General features: G+C 34.6%; 3 protein-coding genes across 4 annotated transcripts; all 3 read left to right on the top strand.

The window, feature by feature from the left end:
* Positions 1-117: 117 nt before the first annotated feature.
* LOC104736677 (uncharacterized) lies at positions 118-861 on the top strand. The gene has a single exon (XM_010456702.3). It carries the CDS (start codon positions 457-459, stop codon positions 790-792), a length of 336 nt encoding a protein of 111 aa, XP_010455004.1. The 5' UTR covers positions 118-456; the 3' UTR covers positions 793-861.
* Positions 862-6,792: 5,931 nt separating this feature from the next.
* On the top strand, positions 6,793-9,853 carry LOC104736679 (uncharacterized). Its single transcript, XM_087480467.1, has 3 exons — positions 6,793-6,983; positions 7,073-7,327; positions 9,256-9,853. The coding sequence occupies exons 1-3, from the start codon at positions 6,903-6,905 to the stop codon at positions 9,757-9,759; spliced, it is 840 nt and encodes a 279-aa protein (XP_087336593.1). The 5' UTR covers positions 6,793-6,902; the 3' UTR covers positions 9,760-9,853.
* Positions 9,854-11,215: 1,362 nt separating this feature from the next.
* LOC104736680 (uncharacterized) lies at positions 11,216-13,629 on the top strand. Of its 2 annotated transcripts, XR_015578292.1 has the most exons (3): positions 11,216-11,833; positions 12,434-13,061; positions 13,280-13,629. XR_015578292.1 is itself a non-coding variant. In XM_019234915.2 (2 exons), exon 1 carries the CDS (start codon positions 11,430-11,432, stop codon positions 11,823-11,825), a length of 396 nt encoding a protein of 131 aa, XP_019090460.1. In that variant the 5' UTR covers positions 11,277-11,429; the 3' UTR covers positions 11,826-11,833; positions 12,434-12,572. The 2 variants fall into 2 exon arrangements, 1 of the variants encoding a protein (XP_019090460.1); XM_019234915.2 differs by lacking the exon at positions 13,280-13,629 and having other exon boundaries at positions 11,277-11,833; positions 12,434-12,572.
* The last annotated feature ends 8,628 nt before the right edge of the window (positions 13,630-22,257 follow it).

Here is a 22,257-nt window from a genome sequence, read left to right on the forward strand (position 1 = left end):
ATGCCACTTTTAATTAAAACTAAACAAGTTCTCTTCATTTTCAAAACAAAATTGACCTCATAATAACGAGTTAATATATTCTGATTTGTAAAAAAACACACACATTCACTTAATTAATTACATTCACTCTAATTAGTAGAATGTTGTTGCTTATTGGGAATAGGTTAAAAATATTAAAGTCTTGACTTGAGAGAGATGTGAGAGAAAGAGCCAATAAAGATTATACAGGTACACACAACACAGGTACACACAACAGTTCCTAAAACATAAACTAAAAGATCTATATAATTAAGTACTTACAAAGAGAGAGAGTTCAACGCACGCCTCTAACTAAAACTCTTCCCTATTACGTAACTACAACGGCGTCGGCGGCGGTGGTGGCTTTTTCTGGCGGCGACTTTTATTTTGATCCTTTTTATTTCTCAGCCTTCTTTATTATTTCTTCGGATTACGACGATGAGTGAGAAGCTTGTGTTGAGAAGCAGTAGTAGTGGTACTTGTGACTACAACCACAACTACGGTACTTATGGAGCACCACCGTACGGAGAGTATTTGGAGAAGAGACAGTTGTTTCTCAGAAGCTACCAGTTTTCAAGAAAACAGAGTTTCACTGAGAAAGTTTCAAGATCTGTTAAGAGAGTGAAGCGAGTTGTGTTGAGGAGACTGAGATCAGCTCGGAGGTTAAAGTTGAAACGCGTCGTTTGGTGGTCTCGTCTCAGATCGGCGTTTTACTACCGCCGGAGACGTTTTTTTAGGCTTCTTCACTTGCATGAACCTTGTTATTGTTTCTAAAAATGTTTTATATTTCGTCTTTAATTGTGTTATGCTCAGAATTAATCAGATTAATAACGTTTAATTGAAGTTTTGGATTATCATTAAACTTGGTACTTATTGAAAAGTCAAAGAGAGTGTTTTATTTTGTGTGTGTGGACGGTAGAAGAAAACGTGAACTCTGCTTCTCGAGTTACACACAGTTGAAAGACGTGAAAGTGGTGAATGAGGGAGAGAGTAAGTTTCCTCTTTTTGCGTGTACCTTCGTCACCAAGTCAAAGATGCGTTTTCGTCTTCTTTTTGTAAGGGTTTTACTTACTTGTGATGGGTCTTAAATGGGCCTTAGTCCATAGAAAATAAACACAACTAAAGAACTTTGGACTCGTGGCTTGACTTCTTTGGCGTAAATTAGTACACAGCTCACTGCTTATGCCACTTTCTGACCATTTTTTTTGTATTGTTAATTTTTGTCATACATTAAACGCGTCTGCCGTTTTCTTTATAAGCTGGTTAGAGATAAATAGTAAAATTGGAATATCAACTAGTATATAATACTTCCTCCATTTCATAATATAAGATATTTAGAGAAGTATTTTTGTTTCATAATATAGGAGGTTTCCAATTTTTTATGCAACTTTTAGATTAAATTTATATTTTCTATTATGCAGACTTGTTTATGATTGGTTAAAACTTTTTAAAAGTAACTATTTCTTAATATGCGTGTTTTCACTAAAACATCCTATATTTTGAAACAGAGAGAGTACTAGATAAGGGCCGCACATGTGCGGGTCTTAAAATTATTGAAAAAACTATATTCTAAACGCTAAACAAAAATTTTAAATATATTATAACAATTATTACAATAATCGAAACCTAAATTATATCCCAGCAAAACTTTTGCCAAATACTAACTAAAATAAAGACCCGTCCGATAAAGAAAATCAACTTATTTCCTTATAATTATTTTTATTTTATCCCGCCCGTCCGCCTATTGTTCTCAACTTATTTCTAACCAAATCAAAAGTTCTCATATATTTTTTCTATATACCTAGGTTTAAACGGTTTACGAACCAAATCAGATAAAAAACCACATAAATCCGATTTGAAACCAATTTTAAAATGGTTTACCGTTCTAACTTTCCAAATTTCAAAATCGTTTCTCAATTAGTTGATCAAGTAGCTTTTGTTTCAGTATCGGAATCATTGACATTATCCAGAAGAAAAAACTCTAGATTTTGATCAGAAACACCAACCATTGATTAATCTTCGGAACTTATAACGCTACTAACTGTAGAATCGCTTTTGGAACCTCCATCAGTGTCTTGATCATCGATTAATATAGCGGGCTTTATATACTTTGATTCCATTTCATTGCATATGATAACTTCCATTGAGGAACCTGCAAGAATCAAAGACCTACAATAGATAAACAAAATTATATCAGAAAAAAATCAAAGCTTTCGATATAAACATGTTAATTTATGTAGATATAATGTTATTTTCTTAATTAGCTTTCCTATTACGTTTCAATAATAATAATTCTTTTGACATAACTTATGTTATTCTTTTTAGATTTGTTATTTCCTATTTACTGATTAATAATAATATACATGTTTAATGAATTATTTTTTTGTTTATACATGTCAAAATCTAAATGAGAAAACACATAATATAATTACCGTACCATGAATTAAATATATGTTTTGATAATTTTCCTTTTTGATTTAGGAAATTGTTTTTTAGATATAAACATGTAAATTTTATGTAGATTTAATTATATTATCTTAATTAGCTGTTTTGAAAAATAATAATATTTGACACATGTCAACATCTCTTTAGTATATTTGACACGTGTCATGATCCTGTTAATATCTAACTTTGAAAACCTAACCTTAACTTTGTAAACCTAACCTTATATAATAAGATTTTATGATTAGTTATTTTTTTTTATAATTTTTTGATATTTTAAAAAGATTATTCTTTGAAAATTGGAAATTTGTGTAAAATTGACATTTGTTACGATCTGGTGAATTAGTTACTTTTGAAATTGACATGTGTCACATCTAGTGAGTTAGCAAAAAAATTATTTTAAAATTAGAAATTTGTGTAAAATTGACAATTGTCACGTTCTGGTGAATTAGTAATTTTTGAAATTGACACATATCACGATCTGGTGAGTTAGTAACTTTTAAAACCATACTTTATATAATAATATATATATATATATATGTACCAATAATTATTTTAAAGTGTATATTTTCAATTTTTTCAAAAAACAAAAAAAAAGACTTCAATTCCTGAATTATTATATTCATATTTTGGTGGGTTATTGTCACAATTATTATATAACTTCATGTATAGAATATACTACTAATTGTCGTATGCTTCGCTGTATGCTTCGCTGTATGCTTTGACAAGAGCCATAGTTTGTTGCTTCTTAACTCCTACATCTTCCAACCTGTTACAACTTTAACAGTATACCGTTTCTTGGTGGGCCAAGATTGTTGCTCCTCCGCTGACTTTAGTTGAGGTGTATCTCCATCTTTCACCACTTGGGTGATCTAAACAGATCTATTTGGGCCATCCTCTCTACATAATACTAATATGTGATTTCAATATGTGATTTCTAGTTTGCATACTCATATGTGATTTATAGTTTGCATACTCATTGATGAATACTATAATTCGATATGTGTATATTCACATGCTCATTGATAAATACTATACTTTAAGAGCAAAAAAACTTACTAAGAATTATTTTGATATTGAATAGCAGATTGTGCTTAGAATGTTCATGATCTCGAGTTTCAGATTTTTGAACGATCTAGAATTATTTTTGAAAAATCTTGTCTAGGGGATGTGAATGATGTTGTTACAAAATATCATGATATTGAAGACCATAAGGTTGATTATATGAATGAGAAGATTGTGTTATATGAGAATATGAGATTAATGGGGGATAAAGTTGATTATGTCATTAAAACCTCATTTAAACATGAAATTGACTTCACTTTTTAATGAAATGCATTTTATCCTCGTTAGCATCCAACCATCAATAAATATTTCAAAGTATATGATACATTTTTAATATACTTCCTTGATGTGATTTTATATCAACCAATTGCGTGTTATTTAGTACATATATTATTTTGTGCTAACAGGTTAAGGGCCAATATTCCATTGACTTAATTAGCCTTTTCAGTTAAACAAGTGTATGAGAACAATATTTGTATATATATATATATATATATATATATTATTAATTGAATAACATAAAATTTAATCTTTCTAAATTTGTTATTAAATAATGCCTACAAAATCAAACAGGAGTCGACTCTGCTTCAAGGTGAACGACTCACTCATAGACAATTGAGCCCATAAATATGATACAAATTCGTTTGGAAAAGAGAAGAATAACACATACTTTATTTGATTATGTGGATGACTAACAATTCAATGATTATGTTGGATTAAGACCTCCATTGAACCTAAGATCGACCGTTACATTTTTGCCAAAGCTTCATAAGCTTTGGGACAGTCTTTGCACTCGTCTTTTATCAGCAATAGGTTTCAAATACCTCAATATAGGCAAATATTATGGATTTGCAAGCATAGTGGACAATCAGTCCTTAATTACATTGGTATTATAACTACTATGTTTAATGAGCTCAAGAATTACAAAACATTGAATGATTGTACATGTGAAAGTGAGTACCAAACTTTTGCCAAAAATATTGGTCCACAAATTTATCATGGTCATGGATGAAGCTTGTTTCTGATTGATTCGGACCAAATCATTTGTCCCGAGAAACGTCCCTAGCTATTTAATTTGAACCAGGTGTATGCTTCAACAAAGTAGTTAGAGAAGTGCAACATCCTCGAGAAAAAGACTTGCTGATTTAAGAAGTCTCTTTTAGAATATGTAATCCGGTTTTACTATAATCTAATTTATCTGGTTTACTTCAGTAATTAGCTGTATTGTAGCACATTGCAATAAAGGTTAAGAAGATTTCTCTCTCTCATTTATGCTCTCATCTATTCATGTTGCCAAATTATTAAGCCGCTGCCTCGTTAATGGCTTGTCATCTCCTTTTTTTTTTGTCAAAACTTGTCAATTGTCATCTCCTTAATCTCTTATTTAGATTATAAATCTTTTATTTCAATCATTGCTCAATTTTTCTATTCACTATAAGACCAATTCCTTTTTTTCCTCTCTCTTGTTTTTTCTATGCGATAATTATATCCACGTAAGTACAATATATGCAGTCTCTCTCTCTCTCTCTCTCTCTCTCTCTCTCTGACTTGTGTGGTTAAATAAAAACTGCAAAAATTCAGAGGATTTGGGGATTTGTGGTTTTTAATAAATACAAAGAAGAATATATCCATGTGCCTTCAGAATCTTTCCTTCACTATCTTATCATTTATGGAGCGCCCTTCTCTCATCAATCATCATCAAAGTGTTCTTTGTTTGTTACTCAAACTGTTTCTCTTTTTGATCCTTTGCTCATTAAATATAAGTATTTTCTTTCTCTTATAAACTACTCTCCAACACTTCAAAACAACAATATCTTTAAAACCGTCTATTTTGCTTTGTTTTTTGTTTTCAACTGAAAGCTCAAGATGCTGCAGATAATTGGTAAGTACCGGTCAAGATCAACATCCCAGTACCAGAAGCTAAGCCATCAATACGAGAAAGTGACAACAAGAACTAAAAGGCATAACTTGGGAAAGAAGGTTGAGAGCAAGTCAAAAGGGTTCCGACTAAACCGACCAAGGAGGCTGGTTCTTAAGGCACTGGTCTTACCAAGAAGGATCTTGAGCATTTACGTGCGGATCACTAATAAAATGAACAGGGAAGGTTTATATCCCAGTTGCATTCTCTCTTCTCATTGGGGCTTCCCTATTGTATCAGAGAAAAGGCTAAAATTTTGACATTTGTGACGTATAGAAAAAAAAAAGAGATCAGAAACAGAGGAATGATGAAATTGTATAAGGCTAAACAGAGAAATTGCATCAGATGTTATCTATGATGTTGTTATACTTGTAGTTGTGATGTTTTAAAATGGGGAAAGATAATAACAAAGTTCAATTTATCTTTATATTTTTTTTGCATAGATGAGAGAAAGTGGGAGAGTGAATCCTCTCTACTTTGTTTAATTCTTCGTAACATTTGTGTATGAGAGAAAAAAAATCAAAGCTATATGATTGTGTCCGTCGAAAAACCAAATAATTTATGAAACAACTTTACATTACTCGAAAGAGTAATTGGTTTGTAAGCTACACATTGTGTACTAAGTGTGTAGTCAACTCATATTGGGACTGAGTTTGTGTCTATTCTCTTCTTTTCTAATATTTATTTGTTTTCACTTTTCATAGTGTTCCATATTATATGATTTTAAAAAGAATTATATGCAAACTTAATTTGTATTGATATTTTGTGATTATTTATATTTTTCTATTGGTTGAGTTGTTTTTATTTAGATATTGAATGATGGCTTTGTGTAAGAAAGAAAAGAAAACAAAAATATATAAGAACACTTTGATGATGTTAACTCAATGGACCTTAACTTCTTTAAGACTTGCCATGCGCCATGTTAAGAAGTTCTAACTCGAACTCGCGTGTGTTGATGCTTTTCCAGTTCCAAGTACATTTTATATAGCATTACTCTGTTTGATATTAGTCGTTGACAATCTACGAAATAGCATGATTAAGGAGATGTTATTTAATGTATCCACTAAGATGTTATTTGATATAATTGCTGGAGATTAAGCGTGACTAATAAAGCATCAATTAAGCGAGAGAAAGGAAAAAATAACAAAAGTTAAGAAGAGAGATGATAGCATGATAAAGGATATGGTCACTTTACAGAACATAAAAGACTTTACAAAACAATGTGATGATTTGTGACAACCACCTCGTTTTTTTTTAATATGTGCTAATGAGAAGCAACACATTTAAAGATTGAAGCTTGTCTGTAAAGTAACAAACTTTTTTGGTCGCTTTGAGAGAATCAAGAGGTATCATTATAAAGCTGTACAAAAGGGTTGGTGAAAGCCATCACATTTTCTGAAACCTTTAAAAGAAACTGATGTGACAAGAAGAAAGAATTTTGAAGAAGCAAGGAGGCTATATGAGGAGCTTGGTGTATAGGAAGATGTGGTGGGTTGTACATCGACGGATGAACAAGAGGAACTTAAATCGTGATTGTGAGGTATAAGTAGCAAACAAATTCGAGATTTTGGATTCATATGTTTTCAGTATTAGATATGTAACTTTTAAAAGGATGTTATGATTTGACAGACTAAGAGAATATGTGAGTTGGGGAAAGACTTGGAGGAGATACTCAAGGGAAGGCTAGAGACGATAGAGGAGGAACCCGAAGCAGAAGAGCGAGAGTGGTTAGGAGACTCGCAGACACAGAAGCCAATATTGGTTAAGGCTAAGATGAAAGTGGAGAAAGGAAAGGCAATAGTAAAAGCAAAAGTGAAGAGTGGAAAGGTGTTTTACATGTTGTGTGTCATTGGCTTAGCCTCTAAACGGGGGTTTAATGATCTTGTTTTTCATTAAAGAGTCTCTCAAATCCTAATTCTTCTTCTTCATCATCATCTTCTTGATTTTTATTTTATTTCTTGACTGTGTGGATGTACATATATGTGTGTGTATTTATTTCGGTTATATATACTTATGGTGTATAACACAGTTTTGTGTTTGTTTTTATTTTTCATCTCTAGTAGAGGTTCTTTATGTAATTTAAGTTTTAACACATAATTTGGTGTAATTCAAGACTAGGTTATAGATATATAAGCGTCTGTGAGAGATTAATTGAGACTCTAACCTCTATAACATATCTTCACACTAGTAAAAACCGTTTAAATAGTTACACGTACCTGTTACTGTTACTGAAATAATTGTAGCAAAATATAGCTGCATAATGTGACTAATTAGTGACAAATTATGATGTAAACTAATGTGTAGCTTTTGTGTGAGTAAACTGAAAACGCATATTCATGGCTAGATCTATATGTTAAGCTAGGAGAATGTTCGAGTGTGTGTATGTAAGAGCGTAATGGTAAATAAGACACAAGCTTTGTTAACGGGGTTCGGTTTTTCCTACATCCCCGAGACCTAGTCCTAAACAAATTCACTAGAACAAGATAGCAATTACAACTGCATATGATACAAGCATTACTATGCATATCATTCTATTCTATATGAATAAACCATCAAAAGATCTATCTATCTTGTTGATGTGGCGACACTACACATCTTGTGTGCATCTCTCAAAACTACCTTGAAGCGTGCAGGTCTTTATACAATTGCCCAACCCCTAGGGTTGACAACTTTCCTATTATACAACAAATAGGAAATTGAGAAATTTCCTTTTTCTTTTTGGATAAAGAAAGTTTCTCTTCATGATCTCATCTTGAATCTTCCATTCAAGATGTTCATCCAGCCAAGCAGCCACCACTTGGCTTGTCCAAGTCGGCCTTAAGCTTCTGTACTCAAACTCTTTAATTCAGCTTCTTGCACTACTTCCTGTATTTAACGGCGGACTAGTACAAGAACTGCTTCAAACGTTTGATACATCCTCCGATATATCTAACTGCAGTGTTCTTGATTTAACACCTTATCTTCTTTGCTTTGTGTTAATCACCAAGTGCTACTTAAGGTCTGCTCTACCGGCATTTGTATTAAGTAATACTCCATCCTCTTTGTCAAGTAATACTTCATCTTCTGTGTCAGCTCTTCCAGCATCTGTATCATGTAGTGCATCAACCCATGTGTCAGTTTTGTCTTGTTTTAGTAGAGAATCCATACATGTTCTAAACCTGTTAAAACTTCAATCAACACAACATCTTCAATCTCTCCCTTGATGATTGAGTTTTATAATTCCATGCTCCTTTTTAAACCAGCTTCAGTCTTTCCCTTAATGATTGACTTTTTAATTGTATGCATCTTACAAAACCAGTCATCACAACATCTTCATAAACCTAGAATTATAGTTACGGGTAGTTACCAAAAAAATTTGTAGTAAATTTACTACATAATTTGTGACAGACCGTATTGTAGCCTTAACATAATAAGTGTAGCTTTAACATTTTTAAACGGATGAAAAATCATATAATATATAACTTAAAATTTACAATTCAAAAAATATTTTTTTTAGAAATGGATATAAGTATGACTAGGAGAGAGAGAAAATTCACACGAGTATTCTTGTCACACTTAAGAGATGACAAAACAACATTCACGAATCAACCATGCATCAACTAATCCCTACTAGACTCACACCGGTTTAGTAATTAACTCGTAAAGATCATGAACTTTTTCTCTTCCCACATCGTATATATATGCTTGTTTTCAAAGTTTTATAATTAATTATATGAGTGGTGGTGATTCTAATATCAACTAGTATGAAATCTCTTTTTCTAGTTATAGCTCCTTTGTTTTTCTTTATTCTTACGATTCTTGCATCCACCGAGCCACCACATCTCATATTGAGACATGACAACTACAACCAAACCGACCTCATCTCTGCCATGTCCGATATGAGAAGGCAATCTTACAACGGTTTTGTCATCCTTCTCCGTTTCCTCAACGATACAGATTACTTCAGGAACACAGATATCACTTTCTTGATGCCTAGCGACAACGATCTTTCTCATGCAGACATACATCAAGAGAATCTTGAGTCATTTATCCTAAGACATACGATCCCTGCGTGGCTTATGATCAACCACATGCTTCATTTCCCTAACAGAACTCTTGTTCCTTGTAGCGTGTCGTCTGATAAAATGTTCACCATCACAAAATCTGGAGGGTCCGGTATATATGTGAACAATGCGAGGATCGTTACTCCTAATGTTTGTCAGAATTCTCGTATATCTTGCCATGGAATCAGCGACGTTATAACATTCAACCAAGACTCTTTTCCGACGAAAATGTTGTCATCAGATCATAGAAACATAAGTTCGGGGAGGCATTGAAGCTCTCTCTTTGTCTCATAATTAAGATTCGAAGGGTGTAATTATATAAGACTATCGATATTTCCAAAAAAATAAGAGTTATAGATTTCTCAAAGTACAAGTTAGAGTGTTCCAATTTTTAGTTTAGAATATATATGTTGTTGCAAAGTTTTATTTCCAAGGATAATGGTAAAATAATTCACCCTCGTCTAAGTATATGTACTATTCCTAAATCATTTAAGCGAAAAATATAGAAATGGTCTTCTTTGGAAAAAGGCATGAGGCGGGTGGAGTGGGAAAAAAATTATGGAAATATTTCACAATACTTCTTAGTTTTTAATAAACGTATACGTACAGTAGTTGTAACAACATTACCTAATTTATTGTTTTCTCAAACATATTTAGAGATCCACGACAAAAAAAAAAAAAAACATATTTAGAGATCATATATATACATATATGACATATATGATCAGTGTTTTCACATAAGAAATACGATAATCTCTTATATGATTGATAATTCATATGCAGAATCATATTGTAAAACGTCGACATTTTCACAAATTACATACGAAATAAATTTTCCCAACTTCCATATATTTTCCGATCCATTCCCTAGTCCAAATTGTGTTGAAGAAATAGATCTAAAAACTGAACCAAATAAAGATAAGAAAATTAAAATTACAACATTTTCATATTTGAAATTGTAACTAAAACTCTAAGAAAATTATTAAAAACAAAGTAGCCAAACTTGAAATTATTAGTATTAGAATAAGTTAAACTTTACATTTGATTGAGAAAAAGCAACAATAAAAACATTCTCTATATGTAATATAATACGAAAAGTAAAGAAAAAAAATACTAGAATCAAACTGAAATCGAATCAAACTCATTTATCAAGATACCATTCAAATTTGGTAGCTTTGCTTGGGACAAGTAACAAACTAATAACACCAATGGCAAGTGTGTATACACGTGTTCATTACCAAATTGGTTCATAAATTACCTAATAAGATCACTTTCTTTTTTTGTCAACAAAACAGTAAATAGAATTAAGTTAAATTTTACATTTGATGGATAAAAACAACAATAAAACATTTGCTATTAATGCCCCCCAAAAAAAATTTCTATAAAATCTTAAGCACTATTTAAATATTGTATTCAATAAAACATTACACTATATTAATGAAAGATAAAACTAAATTTTTAATTACTTTCTAAACAGTTACACTATAATTTTTTTTATTAGTTAATAAGTTGGAATAGTAGGAATAAAACAGAGATTTAGTTTTGTAAAATATATTAAAATAATGTTTTTGTGAAACAAAAATAAATTCCGACATTTTTAATGAAAGGGATAGCCGAATAGTATATTTTAATCTGAAACCAAGAAAATAATACATTAATGATTAAAAAAAAAAAAAACAGCGATATACCCGAATCTAATTAAAATATTAATTAAATCAGTAAAGTCGTTAAACACACAATTTTAATTGCAAGCCAGCGAAGATTTTTTTTTTTTCTTTTTGATTAGGGAGAAGAGAAAGAAACCTAAGTGAATGCCCTGAAGACGAAGAAGAAGAGAGACGACAAACACAAAAACAAGTGCTTTCCTTTTTCAATTTCACAACTTTCCGATTTGGGTATTGTTTTGAGAAAAAAAAAAAGTCAGAATCTTTAGCGTCTGGTTAATGCCTGGGAATCACAGTGAGATTTCGTTGAATGAACAAAACAGAGTCGATAACGATACCAACACGGAGACGACGGCGACAAGGAAGAAGAAGAAGAAGAAAGATGTAACAATCGTTGATGATGGAAAGAATCATCAATTGGTAATGATGTCTTCGAAGAGTAGGAATCGATTTTTATCCAAGTTTCGTAAGAAACCATCTTCTTCTTCTTCTGGGTCGCGTAAAGGTGGATGCTTTCGTGTGTTGAGACCTCGTAGGAGAGGAGAAGATGATGATGATGATGAGGTTTCGTCTATAGTTTCTGATCCTAATGATGAAAGGTTTAGTCATGAGATGTTGAGAGTTATGTTAGAGACTAATGATTTCTGCTCTGATGACTGCAATCCTCATCGGTGATTCATTTTGTAAGTTCGATTTTATTGGGATTTGGGGATGAGGTTGGGGTTTGGGCTGTGATTCTTAATTTATTTATATATTTTTTGGCTTTTTTTTTTTTGGATCAATCTGTATAGAATCTTTCTTTTGGAGATAATTCATCAATGGTTATCAGTGGTTTTTCTTATAGCTCTGTGCAGTGTATTGAATGTGATTCATATAGCAGAGTTATTATGGGTTGTAGCATCTTTAGCTTTCTAGGAGGAGATGATCAATCTTTTTTTTTTTATTAAGTTCTGTACTATTTATAGATTTAGATTGTCTTCTGTGCATTATTAATTTGGATGGTTTTTTTTGTCTCTATCTCTATTGTTGCAAATGGTAAGATGGTAATTCAAGAGAGACAGTGGGTGGTCTATTGGTAGAAGTAGCCTAGAACTGAATGCAGTTGTGACTTGTTAAGGAGCTAGGTTTTTATAAGTATTGTCTCGGATTATTTAGGATGTGTGGATTGTTACAGGGTTTTGGTTTGAGCATTTGGTTAAGAGAGAGGGTTGAGAGTCTCTCGTTATTTATGTCTTTCTGGTTTCGTGAACTGATGAAGAACGCTTAATTTCTTATCATGTCAGCAGTTAAGCAATGAATCTGTCCAAAGAAGAGGAATCATTCTTAAGATGTAAAGATTGAGCTTTGGATTTTAAGTGGTGTAGCAGAGTGATTTTCGGTAGTTTCCATTGAATTGCGCTAGCATCTTGAGCTTTGTAGGAGACCTAACTCAGTCAGATTTTAGATTGTTTCCAGCTCTTAGTAAATGTGGATGATTTGTGTCTATGTCTACTATGTCAAATAATAAGATGATAAACTGATAATACAGTGATTTTATGTGAGGTGCTCGAGCCTTTTAGTCTATAGGTCTACTATAAGATTATAACTAGTGTAAGACTGAATATAGCAGAGTATAGCCTGTTGTGATGGTTGTATGCAGGGAATTTGAGTTCAAGAAGAGTAACGGGAGTGACTTGGTTAGAAAGCAGTTAGTGATGGGTAGGTTTATAAGGATGCCTTTTCAGATTGTTTACGAAGTGTGGACTGTCTAGGGTTTGGTTTGGGCATTTGGTGAGACTTGAGAGCCTTAATGAAGTCTTTCTGGTTTTGTGAAACTGAAGAAGAAAGCTTAACTTCTTAGCATACCAGTTCAAAGTGGAGTTGAGGAACCATTTGCAAGAAGAAACAATTGGATTTCAGTGATATTGCTGAGTGAGTATCGTTACTGCCCATTTCTTAGGTCTACTCGAGCAGAGTTTATCTGTTTTGATTGTTTCCTATGAGTCTATGGGACACTGACTTCAACTCTATGTAATGGCTCTTATTTTTCTTTTCTGAAATTGCCTATGCATTGGAGTTCTATGAAGTGCTCCTCAATGCTCATCTTCCATTAAGTAAAAATCGTTAATTGGTCGTGTTTACTACTGCAGAGACACTGATACAGAAACTAGTCTATATGCTAATGAAAATGGAGTAGAACTATGGAAACTACCTTATAGACACCATTTCCACAGTTTATGTGTAGACAAATGGCTAAGGATCAAGGCGATTTGCCCTCTCTGCAAATTCAATATTCTCAAAAATGGTGAACATAGTGGTAGTGAACAAGTGTGAGGATGAGAACTTTTTTTGCTGCTCAGTCTTTGTGAATGTGATGAGCTAATCATCAACATCATTACCACCTGTTTTCTTCTTTGACCATTACAGAGGAACGAGACTTAGTTGCAATTCTTGTCTTTTTTGGATATAATATTTGTTAATGACCAAAGGGTTAGTAGCATATAATTAAGATTACCATCAACAATTTTTATGAACTCTCTTAATTATTACTAGAATTGTTGATGGTTTATGGATAACAAAGACAAATCATTTTTTGCAAATAAACCTGCAGATGCAGGCAAATTTATCGGTTTCAGAACACCCGCCTTCTCCTGCCTTAAATTTTGAAGTACACTCAGCATCACACGGCAAAGTTTCACAGCCTTCGGTTGGTGTTGTAAGAGCTTTTTGACACACTTTCTCTCCTCCTTAGCCTTGTGTTTCCTTGGGCACCATCCCTGATATAAAACAAAAATTAATACATAATTTCAAAATTTTAATAAAAAATAAACAAGTGATGAACACAAAAAAATTATGAGTAAAAGAGAAAAAAAAATGTGAAAATATATTTCATATGTATGTTATATGTGTAAAGCTAACCTAGAACAAGGATTGCTATGAATATAGCAAGAAATATGGTTTTAGTCATGTTAGATAATATAATAAAATGAAAACTTCAAAGTAAAATGATAATGACTAATGTGTATAATGATAATATACACTCAAATATTATATATATAACCAACCAGTTACAAAATCTAAATATAAAATTAACTAGTAATTCAGTAGATATTTTAAACGGAAAGAGATCTAGGAAAACAAATAAGAAAATACCTAAAAAATATTTAAAAGTAAAAACAATCTTATTATATAAAGCTTGGTTCTCAAAGTTAGTAACTCACTAGATCATGACAAATGTTAGTTTTAACGATCAGATACCAAAGTTAAAAACTCACCAGATCGTGACATGTGTCAGTTTTAACGATTACATATACAAGTTAGTAACTCATCAGATCGTGACACGTGTCAATTTTAACGATCAGAAATCACATATCAAATTTAGTAAGTCATCACATCATGACACATATCAATTTTAACGATCAGAAATCACAGTTTTCAAGCTTGGTAAAATGATGCATAAGATAATTGTAATCTTATTATATTAAAAAAAATTGTTAATCCTAAAAGGAAAAGGATTGTAAAATACACTCCTCTATATAAGCAAATAGATGATGACATATTTTTCACCAAACAAAATAATTTCGACTAGCTTTGTTTTTCTTGGTAAAATTTTCTTCTTTGTTTTTATTAACCTTTTGTTTGACAAATCAATACATCATCGTTCTTAAATAATTCTCGAAGGCAATTTGTTTGTTGTCTAATTGATAGAATCCTAGGTGAGGATCTATGCCCAATGACACACTTTGCAAGGTCTTGAAGAGGGATGGACAGAATGATGATGATGGATGGGTGGAAGTTGCAATAGAATGGAGAGATGAACAGCAAAGAAGGTGAAGAGGTGGAATTGCAGCGGATTGAAGGGGAAGAACGAAGTGTACTTCTAAGAGAGATGGAGATCTTTTAGACTACAGGCTTGATTACAACTTAGATATGACACACTAAGAAGTAAACAAGTTGAAAAGATACTACACACTTCTCAGATCAAACAAGTAAAAAGAAGGTTTTTGATTAAAATGTTTGATGATTTGCAAAAGAGAAATACATGATGTTTAAATAGAGAAGGGGGGACGAAGGAGAAGAGGAGAGAAGAGAAGAGCATGCAAGAGGTCGAGCACATGCAAGAGTCCACACTCATGCAAGCTCATGCACAATGTCTTGGAAATTACAAAAGCAATAAATGCAAAAGAGATAGAGAAAATGGGCCAAGGCTTGTAATTGGCCTTGGACCACGACTTGGGCTGGCAAAGGGGTCTTGAAAATGTTACTTAGGCCTCATTAAAAACCTTGTCAAGAAAACCCAATGGGACAAAACTTGACAAGGGAAAAAGAGTGCATAAGCAACACTTAACCCTTTACCGAGTACCTTGAGCTGTGAGCATCGTCCAAGTGGTTTGAGCCACGTCTCCCTGCTTCTTGTCCAACTCCTTGATTAGTCCATTGATAGCTTGGTTGAACCTCCTGGATCTTGACCTTGTTAGAGGACCCGCCGGAACTATCAATGCTTCCTCCGGTACAAGCTGCTCCTCCAATGCTTCCTCCGGTACAAGCTGCTCCTCCGGTGCTTCCTCTGGTTCAAACTGCTCCTCCAATGCTTCTTCTTGTTCAAGCTGCTCCTCATGTCCATGTTCTTTGGTTGAGCTGTCCATGGTCTCATCATCCTCTCCCAGTTGAAAAGGATTTGACCTCAAATCCGAATTATCTGCACAATAAGGAAGAAGATCAGAAACATTGAAACTGCCATTAACTTTGTACTTACCTTGGAGGTCGAGTTGGTAAGCATTGTTGTTGATTCTTTTGAGAACTTTGAATGGTCCATCAATTCTTGGCATTAGTTTGGATGCTCGCTCCTCCGGGAAACGCTCCTTCCTAAGATGAACCCACACTTGATCACCCTCATTGAAGATGACCTCTTTACGCCCTTTGTTCGCATACTTCTCATAAAGCTTCGTCCGGGCCTCAAGATTCTCCTTGGCCTTTTGGTGAACCTGTTTAACTAAAAATCGGCCTTCTTCTTGTCATCAAGACTTGATCTCTCACTCAAAGGTAAAGGAATTAGATCCAAAGGAGATGTGAGGTTGAACCCATAAACGATTTCAAAAGGAGAAAACTTAGTCGCGAAATGCGTTGAATGATTATAAGAAAATTCAATATGCAGTAAGCAATCTTCCCAAGTCTTAAGATCCTTTTTAATGAGCACACGCAATAGTGTAGACAAGGTTCGATTAACAACTTCAGTTTGACCATCGGTTTGTGGATGACATGTGGTAGAGAAAAGCAATCTAGTTCCTAACTTAGACCACAAAGTTTTCCAAAAATAACTAAGGAACTCAGTGTCACGATCAGAAACTATGGTCTTAGGTATGCTATGCAAACGAACAACGTCCCTAAAGAACAAGCTAGCAACATGAGATGCATCATCAGTTTTATGACATGGAATAAAATGCGCCATTTTAGAAAAGCGATCAACCACCACAAAAATAGAATCCTTACCAGCCCTAGTCCTAGGCAATCCAACCATAAAATCTATAGATATATCAGCCCAAGGATGCAAAGGAATAGGTAAAGGGGTATACAAACCGTGGGATTGAACCTTAGCCTTAGCTTGCTTACAAGTTGCGCAGCGTTCACATAGTCACACCATTCACATAGTCGTCCAATGAAAGTGTTCTTGCATCACCTTATATGTCTTAGCAACTCCAAAGTGTCCCGTTAACCCACCTCCATGAGCTTCCCTTAGAAACAATTATCGCAAATAAGAGTGAGGCACACAAAGTCTATTTTCAAAGAACAAATAACCCTCATGCCGATAATATTTTCCAAAGGCAAACTTCTCACAAGACTGAAATATTTTGCTAAAATCAGAATCATTAGCATACAAATCCTTTATCTGCTCAAAACCCAACAATCTTGCATCCAAAGAAGTAAGCAAAACATACCTGCGAGATAATGCATCGGCTACAACATTATCTTTACATTTTTTGTACTTGATCACATATGGGAAAGTTTCTATGAATTCGACCCACTGCGCATGACATTTATTGAGCTTTTTTTGACCCTTTAAATTCTTGAGAGACTCGTGGTCAATATGAATGACGAACTCCTTTGGCCATAGATAGTGCTGCCATGTTTGTAGTGCTAGGACCAATGCGTAAAGCTCCTTGTCGTAGGTCGGATAGTTGAGTGTCGCTCCTCCTAGCTTTTCACTGAAGAATGCTATGGGCTTATGATCCTGCGTCAAAACAGCTCCAATACCTATCCCGGAGGCATCACACTCAATCTCAGAAGTTTTCATAAAATTGGGAAGGATTAAAACAGGAGAGTTAGTAAGCTTCTCTTTCAAAGCCTGGAAGGCGTTTTATTGTGCAACTTCCCATTTGAATCCAACGTCCTTTTTAATGACTTCCGTAAGCGGGGCGGCAATGGTACTGAAGTCTTTGACAAACCGTCGATAGAATCCTGCTAAACCGTGAAAACTCCTCACCTCGCTTATATTTGTATAACTTGGCCATTCTTTAATTGCCTTGACTTTCTCCTCATCAACCTTGATTCCATCTGCACTCACAACAAAGCCTAGGAAAACAAGATTATCTGTGCAAAAGGTGCACTTCTTAAAGTTCGCATAAAGTTTTTCCTTCCGAAGCAAATCTAAAAAACGTTTAAGATGCATGACATGATCCTCCAAATTTTTGCTGTAAACCAAGATGTCATCAAAATAAACCACAACAAATATCCCAATATGCTTCCTAAGGACATGATTCATCAATCTCATGAAAGTACTAGGCGCATTAGTTAACCCAAACGGCATGACTAACCATTCATATAACCCTTGTTTTTTTGAAAAGATGCTAGAACCATGCAATTCATCAAGCATATCATCTAATCTAGGGATAGGATGGCGATACTTAACCGTAATATTGTTGATGGCTCGACAGTCCACACACATTCGCCAACTCCCATCTTCCTTAGGTACTAGCAACACTGGAACGACACATGAACTCATGCTTTCTCTAATATGTCCTTTGTCCATAAGCTCGTTCACTTGTCTTTCGAGTTCCTTGGTTTCGATTTGGTTGGTGCGATAAGCTGGTCGGCTTGGTAGAGCGGCTCCCGGCACAAAGTCGATTTGATGCTCGATCCCTCGGATTGGTGGTGAACCAATGGGATTGTCCTCCGGAAACACATCTTTATATTCTTGCAAAACCAACTCAATATTACTCGGTAGCACTGGTTCGGGGTTAGTTGAACAAGCAAGAGTTTCTTTGTAAACAAATAGTAAACTATTGTGACTTACCTTGTAATTACCCTTGGTATCAATTGGTTCGGTTGTTTTGAGGGTCCGTTGTTTCATGCTAAGCTGGTCTAGGTAGACTTCATGCGGCGTCATTGGAATGAGAGTCGTTTTACGGCCATTGTGTTCGAAGGTGTGTCGATTGGTGAAGCCATCGTGGACAACTTGTCGGTCTGATTGCCATGGACGTCCATCGGTAGTATGTCGCACATGACCTCGTCTTGATACTTACCTATTGAAAGCGGCACCTTGACGGACATCTCACCTTTTTCGTTAAGCCATTGGAGCTCATATGGTTTTGGATGTTTAAGCACTTCTAATCCAAGCTTCTCCACCATATTCCTGCTCGCAACATTAACTAGTACAACTACCACCATCAATAATCAAACTACATACCTTATCTTTGACCAAGCATCGCGTATGAAACAAGTTTTCCCTTTGTGCTTGCTCCTCAACCTTAGTTAGAACACTCAAAGATCTTTTAGCAACAAGCAGCTCTCCTTTAGCAGGATCTTCCAAACCCTCTTCCAATGAGTCATTTTCTGAATGCTCATATGCAGATTCTACCTCGCCATTGTCTTTAAGGACCATGATTCTTTTGTTGGAACAGTCTCTTGCATAATGCCCAAGTCCTTGACACTTAAAACATCGAATATCCCTTGCCCTGGTGTTCACCTCCTTACCCTTACCTTTCGGGTCTGCTTCTATCGGTTTTGGCTTGACGAATGGCTTGTAGTCCTTTTGGTAGCCGGGCTTGTCCTCCTTTTGATAACTTGATTTTCCTGAGCTGTAGCTGGTCTTGGCGGTGCTGTAGCTGGATCGGAAATTCTTCCTCTTGATTTGCTGTTCGAACATGACTGCTTTGTGAAGCATTTACTCAAGTTCCACATAGTGTTGGGTTTCTAGAAGGTCTTAGATTTCTCGGTTAAGACCTCCCATGAATCGTGACATCACAGCTTCTCCATCTTCATGAATATCGGCTCTTACCATAAGGGTTTCCATTTCCTTGAAGTATTCTTCGACAGACTTGCTTCCTTGAACCAAATTCCTCAAATGCTGATGAAGATCACGGTGATAGTAACTCGGCACAAATCTTCTTCGCATGACCGCTTTCAGCTGGTTCCATGTTTCGATCGGTGTATCTCTGGTACGTCTACGGCTGGTAACTAGCTGATCCCACCAACTTAAAGCATAGTCGTAGAACTCAGTAGCAACAACTTTAACCTTGTTGACCTCGGTGACCTCTTGACAAACAAAGACTAACTCAGTTTTCTGCTCCCACTCCAAGTATGTATCCGGGTTGCTGGTTCCATGGAAGGCATGAATCTTGAACTTTAAACCTCCCAAAGGATCTCTAGGTTGCGGTCTGTCTCGTCGTCGTCTACGTTGACTGCTGTGAGAGGAGGCGTGACTGTAGTACTCTCTTGTCTCATCGTTTGGCCTTGGAAACTCCTGGTTCTGCCTTTGATGCTGATTTGCTTCTGGGTTGGTTTGATTCAAGTGAAGAGCGCCAAGTTTTGCATCAATTTCTGTGACAGATTTTAAGGATCCTCCTTTCAGGACTAGATGCAGAAGACTCTTCCTCTTCCGGCGTCACCATGGTACCTGAAAAGAAAACAAAGATCCACAAGTATATAGTTCCAAAAAACACGCAAATGGAAACAGATCTGGGAAAAATATGAAAACGAAATCAAAAATTTTCAAAACTACTTTTAAAAATACTAGACTCTTTTCTGGTTCGAAAACAATTGATTTTGTAATTTTGGAAAGAGTAAAACATTTTATAAAACTCTCGCAAGATAAACGACATATCTGAAAAAAATAAAAAGTGACGATTGGAATCTCAAAACCTGGTTGCAAAGTGGCTCTGATTCTACATGATAGAATCCTAGGTGAGGATCTATGCCCAAGGACACACTTTTCAAGGTCTTGAAGAGGGATGAACGGAATGATGATGATTAATGGGTGGAAGTTGCAGCAAAATGGAGAGATGAACGGCGGAGAAGGTGAAGAGGTGGAATTGCAGCGGATTGAAGGGGAAGAACGAAGTGTACTTCTAAGAGAGATGGAGATCTCTTAGCCTACAGGCTTGATTACAACTTAGATATGACACACTAAGAAGTAAACAAGTTGAGAAGATACTACACACTTCTTAGATCAAACAAGTAAAAAGAAGGTTTTTGATTAAAATGTTTGATGATTTGCAAAAGAGAAATACATGGTGTTTAAATAGAGAAGGGGGGGGACGAAGGAGAAGAGGAGAGAAGAGAAGAGCATGCAAGAGGTCGAGCACATGCAAGAGTCCACACTCATGCAAGCTCATGCACAATGTCTTGGAAATTACAAAAGCAATAAATGCAAAAGAGATAGTGAAAATGAGCCAAGTCTTGTAATTGGCCTTGGACCACGACTTGGGCTAGCAAAAGGGTCTTGAAAATGTTACTTAGGCCTCATTAAAAACCTTGTCAAGAAAACCCAATGGGACAAAACTTGACAAGGGAAAAATAGTGCATAAGCAACACTTAAACCTTTACTGAGCACCTTGAGCTGTGAGCATCGTCCAAGTGGTTTGAGCCACGTCTCCCTGCTTCTTATCCAGCTCCTTGATTAGTCCATTGATATCTTGGTTGAACCTCCTGAATCTTGACCTTGTTAGAGGACCCGCCGAAACGATCAGTGCTTCCTCCGGTACAAGCAGCTCCTCCGGTGCTTCCTCTGGTTCAAGCTGCTCCTGCAATGCTTCTTCTGGTTCAATCTGCTCCTCATGTCCATGTTTTTTGGTTGAGCTGTCCATGGTCTCATCACTAATCGAATCAACTATATAAAAAGATTCCTAGATATTACCACATGTTTTCGTCATTGTTTCTTTGAATTTTGTTTCGTTTCTCAATTTCATAATGCATACTACGCAATCTTTGACTTTGAGGTGTTAACAAAATTTCTTATGCATAATAACTAAGGTTTTTGGGATTAACAAATTTCTCACGGTGTTATTATTATTTCTATTAATTTGAAGGACAGGTAGGATAAAAAAAGATGAATACACAAATGCAAAATAATAACAGAGACTATATAACACTAGATCAACTAAACAGAAAGCGTTCTTATCGTCGAACGATAGTACTTCTTACAAGAAAGTGGGAAGCAAAATTTTTTTAGAAAAATAATGAGCTCATTGGAATAAATTTTCTCATAAGATAGAAAAGGGATTAAGGAAAATATACAGAAAATTATTAATTCTAAAAAATGTAAATACTCACTTCTATATAAACATAGATCGTCTCATATTATTCATCTAACAAAATAATTTATTTAAATATATTACTTTCAACTTTGTTTTATTGGTCAAACTTTTTTAATGGAAAGACAAACTTTCCTTATTTTTCAAAACCAAAATATACTCCTACTTTCTACCTTTTAAGTTTGGAATAGGTAAGATTAATATGTTGACCCAACAAAAAATGGAAGATTCATATATGCATCTTCTTTTTCTAATGCTGTTTTTAAAAAAAAATTGTAGTAGTTTTGATTGTTTTATTTAGTTTATATTTTCATCTTTGAATTATTTGAGATTCTTATATTACCGTGCTTATAATTTTTTATTATTTCATTAATTATATCAAATTAATTTTCTTCTAATTTCTCAATCTTGATTGATTGGTCATAGACCATTTTTTGTGCAAACATAATTGTTACCATTCGTTCAATCTCAAAAGGTGATAAAGACGAGAAGGTTATCAACCTAATGGTTGGATAAAATAAGCTAACCAAACACAAACCTACAACAAACATAAATAGATTGGAAAAGATAAATCGTTGTTGATAGATCTATAGGAGCTC

The sequence above is a fragment of the Camelina sativa genome, chromosome 13, assembly GCF_030686135.1.
Source record: "Camelina sativa cultivar CO46 ecotype springtype chromosome 13, ASM3068613v1".
NCBI classification, from domain to species: domain Eukaryota; kingdom Viridiplantae; phylum Streptophyta; class Magnoliopsida; order Brassicales; family Brassicaceae; genus Camelina; species Camelina sativa.